The 13,289-nt window shown below is 40.9% G+C and overlaps 1 protein-coding gene across 1 annotated transcript; it reads right to left on the bottom strand.

Annotated features, from left to right (window-relative positions):
* Nucleotides 1-1,856: 1,856 nt before the first annotated feature.
* Nucleotides 1,857-13,220, bottom strand: LOC311106372 (syntaxin-binding protein 6-like). The gene is made up of 6 exons (XM_084148705.1): nucleotides 12,994-13,220; nucleotides 12,122-12,252; nucleotides 11,398-11,722; nucleotides 10,979-11,077; nucleotides 9,826-9,998; nucleotides 1,857-4,022 (listed from the first exon to the last, which is right to left on the bottom strand). Exons 1-6 carry the CDS (start codon nucleotides 13,145-13,147, stop codon nucleotides 3,999-4,001), a joined length of 906 nt encoding a protein of 301 aa, XP_084004831.1. The 5' UTR covers nucleotides 13,148-13,220; the 3' UTR covers nucleotides 1,857-3,998.
* Nucleotides 13,221-13,289: the final 69 nt, after the last annotated feature.

The raw sequence follows: 13,289 nt of genomic DNA, 5'->3' as shown, positions 1-13,289 counted from the left end.
TTTTCACCTAGCTGTATTACTGTAGCAGTCAAAAATATATTGATGGCAATATCACCAAAAGCCATTAAAAGCATAAATGCCCTCCCTGGTTGTCTTCATTAGGCACCAAAATAAAGAAAATTGAGTTAAACAGGGAGGGACTACCTGAAATTGTTCAATAAAGAACAGCTTATTTATGTTTTCTGTTGAGTCAGAGTTCAGCCAGACTTAAACCGAGGGTCAGTGCCATGTTAACATCCAAGGAGGAATAGACAAGTAAGATCAATATTAGATTGATGCAAAGTCACTGCGTCTCCATGGCCACCAAGTCACGACCGGCACGTCTTGCTGATGCGTCTACATTAGGCATCAGGAAATCTCCTTCGTCGATACGACACATTACTGACACTTCCTGGTGTGACCATGAAGGTTAAACACATTGATTAGCCACAATGTGATACTGATGAGTAAACCATAAATTACATCTATGGTACTAAAGGAGGAGCGAAGTAGTTTATTTAAATTTTGTAAGTACAATAAGTAAGGAGCCTTGACTTGTGCGAGCCGGAACCGCTCATAGGAGCAGGAGCCGATCTCCTGTTTGTGTAGCGTGGCAGCTTGATGTACATGTACACCTCCTGGACAGGACGCTAGTCTATCGCAGGGCCTGTAAATATAGTACCAAACAAACAAACTCCTATCACACCACATACAACGACATGATCCACAATGTATATCTCAGTCGGAGTGTCTGTTCTGCCCTGCGTGACCACAGGCTACTCAAAAACCAAGTTGGCATTTGTAAGAAAAATAAACGTATCCTCATGCAGTATATTATAGTGAATTTGAGAGGTAGCCCCGACTGGGACTCAAACCAGGTCCAGCGACAGTCAACCCAATAACAACTGTTACACCCAGAGGTCTGAACCTCTTGACGAGGTCGCTTGGTGTTGGCTTAAGGTCGCTACAGTATAGTTGCATCATGCGTCAATACTGTAAGTACTGTATTCTCCAGAGACCAGAGCTATTTTTCCATCTGATCCATAGACGCTGACCAAGCTGCCTGGATGTACAATATAGCAAAATATAGACAGGTGCATGAATTCAATTGATTACGGAATACATTTGAGTCATTTAGCAGACGCTCTTATCCAGAGCAACTTAAAGGAGCAATTAGGGTTAAGTGTCTTGCTCAAGGGCAGATGGACTGATTTTTCAGTCAGCTCTGGGATTTGAACCAGCAACCTCCCAATTATTGGCCCAACACTCTTAACTGCTTGACTACCTGCCTGTTAATGGTTTGGATAGAGGCTCGACACAGAGTTATGACTGGGGACTGAGCAAATGGCCAATAAAGATTAGGATCCCAAAATATTAACCCCAGTTCTTTCGAGCAAACATTTCCTTTTACTCAGTCATTGGTGATAGCAAAATGTTGCAGAACTAACATATTCATTAAAAAAAACATCCTGACCACAAGTAATCTACAAGAACTCGTAGATGTGTTGTATTATATGCAACATAATGACATGTTTAAAGAATACCCCATCATCACAAATTACCCTAAGTAATAATGTCACTTGTGATGGACGGTGGATCAGATTTAACTGCTGTTTGAGCACCCTCAGAAATAAGTCAAACAAACTTCAAGTACTGTACCTCTCTATCCAGGCTACTCAATCCAACCCCTGTTGTATCTAACCTGATTCAGCTTATCAACCAGCTAATTATTAGAATCGGGTGTGCTAGATTAGATTTGGAGCAATGCTCTCCAGGAACAGGGTTGGAGAGAACACCTACAGGATGATAGCGCTCCAGGAACAGGGTTGGAGAGCCCTGCTGTAGACACTAACAAAATGAAAACACAGAACATCAGATGGGTCCCATTTCATTTATTGGGTCAAAAAGAAGAGTGTTAAGGTCATTGATGTTCTCATTAAAAAAAAACAGTACAAATCTCATGTTAACATTGACACATACTAAACAGAGCTTTAAGTACTGTTCTAAGGCTATGTTAAATAGTCAGCATTTCTAGGAATAATAACATATCAGTTCATGGTTTTAACTCCATGATCAGAATATTTAAAAAAAGGTAGTAAAGGCTTGGACAAGACATGGTCAACAAATCTACATTCTAGCCCATCTTTCATCATATCACCAAAACAGTAATATAGCAACAGAAAGCATGCACAGTCAGGACAAGTGCCATCTTTGGATTCCTCTCCTTAGTTAACTGCCACAATGAAGCCTCATTCTAATACAAGTAGTTTAAAAGACCGATTAGGCTACCCTCTCACTCTATGACAGGTTCAGCATGAAGAGGGACATGTTGTCCCAGCTGATAAAGCATACCAATTAATGTATCAGTGTTGTGTACAATAAAAACACTATTAGGCATCAAAAGACAAATTCAACAACCACAGGCCTATGCAACAGCACTCAACTAAACCTTCAACATGCCTTTCTGACCCTTATCACTAACCAACTCAGAAGTCTATTCTCTACTGTGCCCTTCAGAACCGTCATCACACAAACCTCGTCCCCAGACTCAATTGCTACCACATAGAGAGCCGGCTGTGTGGACGAGATTATGATTACACACACAATCATTCACAGTCAACATTATTTATCTTGCTTACCACCTCACCTAGAAGAGCCCTAATCTACATACATCAGCCCATCATTATAGCTGCTGTACTCAACTCTCTGACATGGAACCAGCCATTAAAGATTTTTATTTAAAAGGCATGAGACGTGTAATTACGGCACATATGGTCCAAGAGAAAGAAAAAAAACATGACATATACGTGACAAGACAGCGACAAGACAGGGGATCAATTAATCAGACATGATTAGACAAAGACAAGGATCAAATAGTAACATTATCAACTTGAATTTGGAATAGTGATTAGTGACTAATCAATGGTTTGAATAGTGATTAGTGAACAATCAATGGATTTGATGCAAGCAGGGAGAGGGTAGTAGAGACATATAGCTGTGAAAAATAGTGGAAGCAAACAAATTATAGTGCAATATAGCAATCCATGCAATAAAGTAATCTTTAGAAAGTGCAAAGAAATAAAGACTATACTATATCATTACCATGCAAATAAATAAAGACTATACTATATCATTACCATGCAAAGAAATAAAGACTATACTATATCATTACCATGCAAAGAAATTAAAAAAAACATTTCACCAGGTGTTCCTCATTCCCCTGCACCGGCTCAGACAAAACTAAGGCAATAACCTGAAATAGTCACACTTATGCATTCAATGCCATTCAAACATTAAATTAATGTGTCATTTGTAAAAAACATGGGTAAAATGGGTTCTCCAGTATCAATCTAAATCTAATTCAGTCTGTGCAAACATTCACAAGCTGCTGTCTATGAGTGTGCCTATTCACAGTCATAAATGATCAATTATTTATGCAATGAGCAAAACCACCATTGAAATATACTTCCATAGCGGAGAAGACACGCGAATTCTGAAAAGTCAAAAAATATAAAAAAGGCACCATCACATTGTCAGCTGTTTACTGATAATTCATATGCCAATATTAAAATATCTAAAAACACGTGAAACCACCCAAAACTGAAAAACTTAAATCATCTGAAATCCTTGTCATCAGAGCAGAGATATAAGTACACTCAAACAGTGGGAGAATTGTGAAGTAAACCAGCTAGCTCTGCCATGAAAAGACACCGTCATGTGATCCACAGGTCCCATTCTGGAGGTTAAAGGTCAATCTTCAACCCCGGGGTCCATAACTGGGCTGTCCTCCCCACTGCCAGTCTGTAAAGGTTTCCATGTCCTTTTAACACAGTCAAAGTCCTAAGAGCAAGTCCCACAACCCACCACTCCTCTCAGAACATATAGGATTCTTCACAGAGGAATTGCAGTGTGTCCATTGGGTTTCAACTAAACTATGCCTCAGTCCAACATTAGTATAGAAGTTATTACATAGAATCAACAGGTGAATTAGGGCCACGGACCCACGGGAAGAGCTGCCTCTAGTTTGAATACTTCAGAGCCAGCTAGAGGAGAAAGAAAGTCTCATCATTTTCACATTCTAGCTAATTTCCCCTGAAATAAAAAATATATTTTCTCTTTGATGGGCCACTTGAAGCTGTTCTAGGGCCTGACCAATGTCATCCAATTACATAAACATTTAAGTAGTTAATGACTTGCGTATGATCTCATCAATGAGAGTGTTATGCTGGTATACTTATAATGCCTCCATTCCAAATGAAAAGTTTATTATGAGAATTGATCGCCTTGCAATTACTGTAAAACCTAATGGTCATTCACTCAGCCTAAATTAGGGGGGGGATTTTGGTAGCCCTCTGGCACACTCATTGGGTAGGCATTCTAGACAAGGTCAACTACACAGCATAGTGTGGAATGATACACACTTCATAATAAATGTTAAGCTGCTCATACGTCTCGAGCTTGGCTGGACCAAACTCAGAGGCTGAAATGAAACTTTCGCGCGGAGTGTCAGCGAGCGCGTGCGGTGTGCTAGCGGGTGGAGTGTTAGCGAATGTGCGAGCGAGCGCGGAGTGTTAGCGAATGTGCGAGCGAGCGCGGAGTGTTAGCGAATGTGCGAGCGAGCGCGGAGTGTTAGCGAATGTGCGAGCGAGCGCGGAGTGTTAGCGAATGTGCGAGCGAGCGCGGAGTGTTAGCGAATGTGCGAGCGAGCGCGGAGTGTTAGCGAATGTGCGAGCGAGCGAGCGAGCGCGGAGTGTCAGCGAATGTGCGAGCGAGCTTGGAGTGTTTTTTTTTTTTTTTTTTTTTTGGGGGGGGATGGATCAGCTTAATATTGCAGATAGATTGTATCTTCTATCAATGTAATTGTCTGCATCACTTCCAATCCCCCATGTTTATATATATATATATATTCCCCTTTATTACTTTTCAACCCCACCATCCTTTCCCTACTTGGAGTAAATTAGTGAACAACAACGCCCAGGCCTCTACTTCCGGTCTATAATTACTATCTACACCTTATGGACAGAGTTAATTTTACAATAATTCTATATCCATATAAATGGATATATATATATATATATTTATTTATTTTTTTGCTCCTGAACTTCTTCTACTCTCAACCTCTCCGATCATTTTCATGATGTCCATCCGGTTTGCTTCTAAATGCCATATCTTTCTAACTGTGCTCTTTCCCAAAAGCTCCCAACATACAACCTATATACTTATTATGGACACAGTATGCTTACATTATTAGCTATCTTTGTTATTATTTGTTGTTATTTGTTATTAGTCCCATCCTTCAACTCTATTCAATACCTCCCATCTATCTCTTAACACCATCCATATAGGATTTCTATTTGCCATATATATTTCAACCATACTGTGATGTTTTACAAAAGTTCTGAACCTTTCTATTCTCATTGCTTCTACAGATTGTGAATTAAAAATAAACATTTTTGCTAAAAGTATTATTATATTATTGATTGATTGACTATGACTTTTCAGATCACCCAGTAATGCTATCTGCAAGGTTAGTTCCAGGTAAATATTGCAATCCTTTAGCCATTCCTGGACCTGTGTCCAAAAACAAGCTACAAATGGACAGAACCAAAACAAATGATCTAATGATTCTATCTCTTCACAGCAAAATCTGCAGAGCTGGGAAGATTGTATCCCCCATATAAATAACATTCTATTGGTAGCAAGAATTTTATATAATAATTTAAATTGAAAGATTCTAATTTTTGAATCCGGTGTCGTTTTGCGTGTCAGTTCATAAACACTATGCCATGGGATTGGTACGTCAAAGATCTCTTCCCAACTATTTTGCAATCTATATGGGACGGCTGTCAATCCTTTGGTCCTTAAGTGAAACTGATATACTTTTTTATTTATCACAGTTTTCCTTAACCAATTATGTTCTTTAATGCAAGGCCGACAGACAAGTTCCTTACTTTCTCCCCCTTCAACTTTCCTCTTCCACTTTTGCGGTAAGGCTGCAATTATTTGGTTGTAATTTTGGGTAGAGCAGACATTTCCATATGTTTTAGTTAGCTGCATGTGCGACATAACTCCACCAGTCCTACCGATGATATCATTTACGAAGATTATACCTTTTTTAAACATTCTGTCAAAAAATAAAGGTTTTTTGTCAATTAGTATATTTGAATTTAACCACAATATTTGTTGCATTATTTGTTCTGTCGTTTCTGGAGGATTAAATTGAAATTGCAACCAACTTTCTATGGCTTGTTTTAGAAATAGTGACATTTGGGAGATTATTTCCTTTTCAAATAACTGAAAGTGAGAGATTGTAATCTGAATAAAGGGAAAAAGGCCTTTCTTGAACAGTGGGTGAGACAATCTTACTAATTTGCTTGAGAACCAGTTCGGATTTAAGTATAACTTTTGGATGACTGAAGATTTTAGTGATAGGTCTAATGCTTTAATATTTAATAATTTCTGTCCTCCGAATTCATATTCATTATATAAATATGCTCTTTTAATTTTGTCTGGCTTGCCGTTCCAAATAAAATTGAATATTTTTTTCTCATATATTTTAAAAAACTGTTTGCTAGGCGTAGGCAAGACCATAAGCAAATAGGTAAACTGGGATAATACTAAAGAGTTAATCAGGGTGATTTTTCCACAAATTGACAGGTATTTTCCTTTCCATGGTAGTAAGATCTTATCTATTTTTGCTAACTTTCTATTAAAATGTATTGAAGTGAGATCATTTATTTCCTTTGGGATATGTATTCCGAGTATATCCACATCACCATCAGACCATTTTATTGGTAAACTACATGGTAATGTAAAAATTGTATTTTTTAGTGATCCAATACGTAATATAGTACATTTGTCATAATTTGGTTTTAATCCAGAGAGGTTAGAAAATGTATCTAGATCCTCTATGAGGCTGTGGAGGGATTCTAGTTGTGGATCTAAAAGAAAACATGAATCATCTGCGTACAATGACACCTTTGTTTTTAAGCCCTGTATTTCTAATCCCCTGATATTATTATTGGATCTGATTTTAATAGCTAACATCTCGATGGCCACAATAAATAGATATGCCGATAGTGGACAACCTTGTTTCACTCCTCTTGATAGTTTAAAACTTTCTGAGAAATAGCCATTATTTACTATTTTACACCTAGGGTTACTATACATGATTTTGACCCATTTTATAAGAGATTCTCCAAAATTGAAATGCTCCAGGCATTTATATATAAATTCCAGTCGAACTTTATCAAATGCCTTTTCGAAGTCTGCTATGAATAGCAGGCCTGGTTTCCCATATTTTCCATAGTGTTCTATTGTTTCCAATACTTGCCTTATATTATCTCCAATGTATCTTCCATGTAAAAAACCTGTCTGATTAGAATGAATAATATCCGACAATACCTTTTTAATTCTATGCGCTATACATTTTGCTAGGATTTTTGCATCACAACACTGAAGTGTAAGTGGCCTCCAATTTTGTAAATGGACTGGATCTTTATATTTTCCACTTGTATCCTGTTTCAGTAATAATGAGATCAGACCTTCTTCTTGAGTGTCAGATAATCTACCATTTACATAGGAGTGGTTAAAACATGCTAATAACGGTCCTCTTAGTATATCAAAAAAGGTTTGGTATACCTCGATTTTCCCCGACTTAAAGTCTTTAATTGCATCCAGAAGTTCCTCCTCTGTAATTTCACCTTCACATGAGTCTTTCTGTGTGGCTGTTAATTTGACATTATCAATAGAAAAAAAATCTCTACAATTAGCTTCAGTTAGAGGAGATGGAGGCGACTGAAAAGAAAACATATGCTTAAAATACTTTGTTTCTTCCTTCAAAATATCATTAGGTGAATTATGGGTGACTCCGTCAATTGTAACTAGTTTCATTAAGTTCTTTTTGGTAGCATTCCTATGTTGAAGATTAAAAAAGAATTTTGTGCATTTTTCCCCATATTCCATCCAGTTTGCTTTATTTTTATAATATATTACACTTGATCTTTCTTGAATAAGTTTTTCCATTTCTTTTTGTTTTTCCTCTAATTTATTCTGAGCCTCTATGTTACAGTTTTTATTGCCATCTATCTGTTCTGTTAGACTTTCTATTTCCTTTCTTAGTATAAACTCTTTTGACCTAAATTGCTTTTGTTTTCGAGATGAGTACTGAATTGCATGGCCTCTAAAGGCACATTTAAAGGTGTCCCATACAATAAGGGGATTCGCTGTACCTATGTTATGTTGGAAAAAGTCAGTTATAAATTCCTTTGTTCTAATTATAAATAAATTATCATCTAATAGGCTTTGATTAAATTTCCAATATCCTCGCCCACGTGGAAATTCAGTCAGAGTAATGTATATGCCTATTATATGATGGTCCGACCGCATTCTGTCCCCTATCAACACTTTTTTTTACTTTTGGTGCCAACGAGAATGAGATAAGAAAGAAGTCAAGACGACTAGCTTGATTCAGTCTCCGCCATGTATATCTCACTAGATCAGCATATTTAAGCCTCCATATATCTACTAGTTCTAATGTATCCATGACATTCACAATTTCCTTAAGAGCATGTGGGTGATTGTTTGTGGTGTGATTTCCTTTTCGGTCCATTGAGCTATTTAAAACAGTATTATAATCCCCCACCATAATAATATTGTCTTGAGTTGCTTGCAGGCTTGATAATGTATTATATATATTGTCAAAGAATTGTGGATCATCATTATTTGGTCCGTAAAGGTTAATGAGCCATATCTGTTTATGGTCCAATACCATATTTAAAATAATCCATCTACCTTGCGTATCTATTTGGACAATTTGCACATTTGGATCGAAATTACTATTAATTAATATCATCACCCCTTTTGAATTTCTTTGCCCATGGGAGAAATATATTTCCCCCCCCCATTCTTTTTTCCACGCTACTTCATCTCGAATTGTTGAATGAGTTTCCTGTATACAATAGATATTATATTCCTTCTCTTTGAGCCATGTAAATATTGTTCTTCTTTTGTTATTATCAGCTAAGCCATTACAATTATAACTGGCTATACTTATTTCACCATACACCATAATGAGATACAAGTTTCAAGTCTATTTATCATTATATATATGTTTGTAAATTTATCAATAAAAAATAGCGTAATGATTGAGTGTCCATATAGCTGTACCGTGATATTTGCATTGCTACGGAGTAACCCTTCAATTGTTCTCCACTAATTCCCCCGCTAAAGCCCCTCCCCATCCCAAGTTGAGCCGTCATCCCAGTGATCAGCATCCCACCCACGTCCCTCCGTATCCCTAAGGCCCCGAGTGTTAGCGAATGTGCGAGCGAGCGCGGAGTGTTAGCGAATGTGCGAGCGAGCACGGAGTGTCAGCGAATGTGCGAGCGAGCGCGGAGTGTCAGCGAATGTGCGAGCGAGCGCGGAGTGTCAGCGAATGTGCGAGCGAGCGCGGAGTGTCAGCGAATGTGCGAGCGAGCGCGGAGTGTCAGCGAATGTGCGAGCGAGCGCGGAGTGTCAGCGAATGTGCGAGCGAGCGCGGAGTGTCAGCGAATGTGCGAGCGAGCGCGGAGTGTCAGCGAATGTGCGAGCGAGCGCGGAGTGTCAGCGAATGTGCGAGCGTGTTAGCGTGTGTTTTTTTTGCATGTGGTGTGTTAGCGTGTGGTGTGGTAGCGTGTGGTGTGGTAGCGTGTGGTGTGGTGTGGTAGCGTGTGGTGTGGTGTGGTAGCGTGTGGTGTGGTGTGTTAGCGTGTGGTGTGTTAGCGTGTGGTGTGGTGTGTTAGCGTGTGGTGTGGTGTGTTAGCGTGTGCGTGTATACTATTTACATTCAACCGTGACATGTCTCACCTTGTGAGCAGTGTCTGCAAACTGCTGGGCTTTGTGCATCAGGTCCACCGTCTTGTCCTCGGCCCGGCCCAGTCTTTCCCCACGCTCCTGCAGGGCCTGGCTTGCCCTCTTGACTACACTACCCAAACTGCCCCTTGGGGGGCGCTGCCCACTGGGACTTGCTCTGGGACCTGCTGCACAACACAGACAGAGAGTAGTACTGTACATGACAACACACAGAGAGTAGTACTGTACATGACAACACACAGAGAGTAGTACTGTACATGAAAACACACAGAGTAGTACTGTACATGACAACACACAGAGAGTAGTACTGTACATGACAACACACAGAGAGTAGTACTGTACATGAAAACACACAGAGAGTAGTACTGTACATGACAACACACAGAGAGTAGTACTGTACATGACAACACACAGAGAGTAGTACTGTACATGACAACACACAGAGAGTAGTACTGTACATGACAACACACAGAGAGTAGTACTGTACATGACAACACACAGAGAGTAGTACTGTACATGACAACACACAGAGAGTAGTACATCAGAGATGGGATACCCAGATGAGATACCCAACAGGCATAACATTTTGTTACAACATCCAAGAGCCAGAATCAGAATGTCGAGCTAGCCATCTTGGCTTTCTTTTATTCTAAACTAATGTTTGTCGAGAGAGGTAAAAATTGCCTGTGGTGGGGGGGGGGCTATTTCATACCGCCTGGAGTGGTCAGCTTAGGAGAGAGACTGCCCAACATTTGCTGTTGCGCCGCGTCTCTACGCCCTGCTACTGCCTGGCACCTCTCCCTGTGCCACAAACACACACGAATGGGGAGCCGCGTTTCTTCTCACAGGGCCAGCCTTTGTTTTTTAGCAGGAGGTTTGGACACAAAGTCGCCACTCATCTAGCCGCAACCTCATAGAAGAGCCATTCTCTACTGTAGCAGAGAGAGGTGTTACAGAGGACAATAGACAAAACCATCAATCGCCTGAGAGAGGATTAGGAATCCATGAGAATATAAAGGATACAACCATAGGCCTACCACTAAGGCTATGTCCTTATACAACTTTGTCATTTCTGCAAAGACTGTGTTGCTACCCAATGACAGAGAATTATTGGTTATTTGGGAGGGGGGGGTGGTTACTCCCTTACCTCCAGCCAGAGGACTGCTTTGTTTTGAAACCATCACCTTCTTCATGTGGTTGAAGAAGACCTTGCAACGGTAGATGACCAGATTCACAGTGCAGGCATCTGTTAGAATGACAGCAATGAGACTGATAAAAGCTGTATCATACCCATGATGAATAGGTAAAATAGACAGCACAGAATCAAACATGAAATTGGAGTCCCTGCCATATCATGAGAGGTGAGAGGATAAGCCACTCCTATGGTTGAAGTGGTACCAGAATAATGCCCACTGACAGCTGGTCCAAATTCGCTCCCTAACATTTCCCTAGCCCTAACACTTCCCCTAGGCTATAGCACGTCGATCTGCAAACATGGACGGGTTAGGACCAAGGGGAAGGGAGTGAATTGGGACGGACTGTGCTTCTCCTTCAACAACCCCTTACCTCCTGTGAGTTTGGACTGACAGTTGACAAATTCAGTCTGGCGGGGCCTGGGACCCACTGTGCTCTTCCGTCTAGCCTGGGCCCCTGGACCTCCTCTTTGGCCCCCTTGGGCCCCTGGGCTAACCTGGCCCCCTGGACTAGCTCTCTGGTCCTTCTGCTGGTCTCCAGCTGGGCTAGCCGGGCCACCAGGGACCCCTACCTTGCCCTCCCAGTAAGTCTGACAGGCGTGGTACATGATCTGGATGAAGATGCACTTCTCTGCCGCTGAGCTGGCCACCCATTGGTCAAAGGCGTTGTCAAACACCAGGTCAAACTCTGGGCAGTCCTGTGGGCGATCCAGAAGGGTATACAGATGAGGGATACAATAGAGAGGTCATAAGACGGTAGAGGAGAATAGCGGACCAAACCAACCGACCAGAAACACAGGTCAGAATCCTGGTGCTCCAATCCCAATACAACCCTTTACCCATCAAGACTTGATTGGCTATACTAGGGTCTGATTTTCATCCATTCTGCTTTGGGACAACACTGAACATGGCAGAAGCGCATGTGAATATGCAAATTAACAGGGAGAGTGGCTAAGGAAAGAGGAATGAAATGGATGGGTCTGGGATACAGGGCTTCCAACAGAGAGTGTAGGCAGTACAGGCTAAGATCTATAGAATTAAATTTAAAAAACACTACACAGAATATCACATCTATACTAGCTCTATGATGATGTCACCTTGTTGGGGTCGATGCCATCGACCTGGCGGAGCTGCTCCACGCTCCACTGTGACCTCCTTGTGAAGGGGGCGGAGCCTCCAAACCGCTTGACCTTGGTGATGAGGAGCTGAGCTGGCCTCTTATTGGTCACTGGGGGGATTAGGAGGGGTCATGGGTTAGAAATATGAAAGTAAGCACACTTCATAAAACCCCAAAATGTAGAAGTAAATCTACTCAGTACTACAATGAAGACAGGATATAAAGAAGAGATTCAGGATTCACTTTCCACTACTAAATGTGTGTTTCATTTTTATCAAACATTGGACATACACACACGGGACCAGTCACCATCACAGATCAACAAACAGACCGCCAATGCCCATTCTTCTTCAGTGGTTTCTCTTGTACACACAATATGAGGATTTGTAAATGGGGGGAGACTGGCAGTGCCAGCTGAGGACACTAGTCACTCATCCGTCAGTGGTGTAATTGGGACGGGGTGAAGAGTCCCTCAAGGGACACTGGGGCAGTGAATGCCCATGGCTCTGGGTGACTTCATCACAGTAACAATAGCTACTATGGATGTAGTGAGTGACATTGAACATCTAAATAACACGCAAGTGATCCTTCCTGCTCAGTTATAGGATCCATGTCCTCTGACAATGTCAGACTCAGTGGTATTAGATAGCCAGCAGCACAATGTCCTGATTGCAACATGATGAATAGCTGTGCATCCTTCCATTCAGATAATTCCACCATGAGATGGTTAAACAATGCAGCCTTTTAATCCTGAACAATATCATTTATACAGCAGAGCAACAAGTCTTTTTGTGGACTTAAAATTCAAGTCACACTGGTTCCAGCTGAAAGAAATCTGTTACAGTAGCCTACCTGACAGACAGATGTATGTTATATATCCTGCCTTGCCTCCAGTGGGCAGAAAGGAAAGTCTTTTCTTCGGTCTCCTCTTAACCTCCACAGCCACTAGTATCCTCTCATCCCGGGGGGCAAACACCTCCCTGTTGATAGCTGACTGGATATTCATAGTGGATCTGGATGCCAGATAGGTAATGGACAAAAAAGAAGGACAGATTGATGGGGGAAAATATTGAGTATTTTACTCGTGAGTCATATGCTTAGTGTATTGTATTCCAAATGAATGACACCTTGACTCAGAGTGATCACCA

The sequence above is a fragment of the Coregonus lavaretus genome (assembly GCF_964263955.1).
Source record: "Coregonus lavaretus genome assembly, chromosome: 31".
NCBI classification, from domain to species: Eukaryota; Metazoa; Chordata; class Actinopteri; order Salmoniformes; family Salmonidae; genus Coregonus; species Coregonus lavaretus.
This window is presented reverse-complemented; position numbering and strand designations above follow the sequence as displayed.

Excerpts from the sequence above, each read along its gene's own strand:
- LOC311106372 (XM_084148705.1), bottom strand. The coding sequence starts at position 13,147 with ATGAATATCCAGTCAGCTATCAACAGGGAGGTGTTTGCCCCCCGGGAT. Across the intron at positions 11,723-12,121 it reads ATGGCATCGACCCCAACAAG|GACTGCCCAGAGTTTGACCT; the intron begins GTGACATCATCA and ends GATCGCCCACAG. Across the intron at positions 4,023-9,825 it reads TTGCAGACACTGCTCACAAG|CTGGCTCTGAAGTATTCAAA; the intron begins GTGAGACATGTC and ends TTTCTCCTCTAG.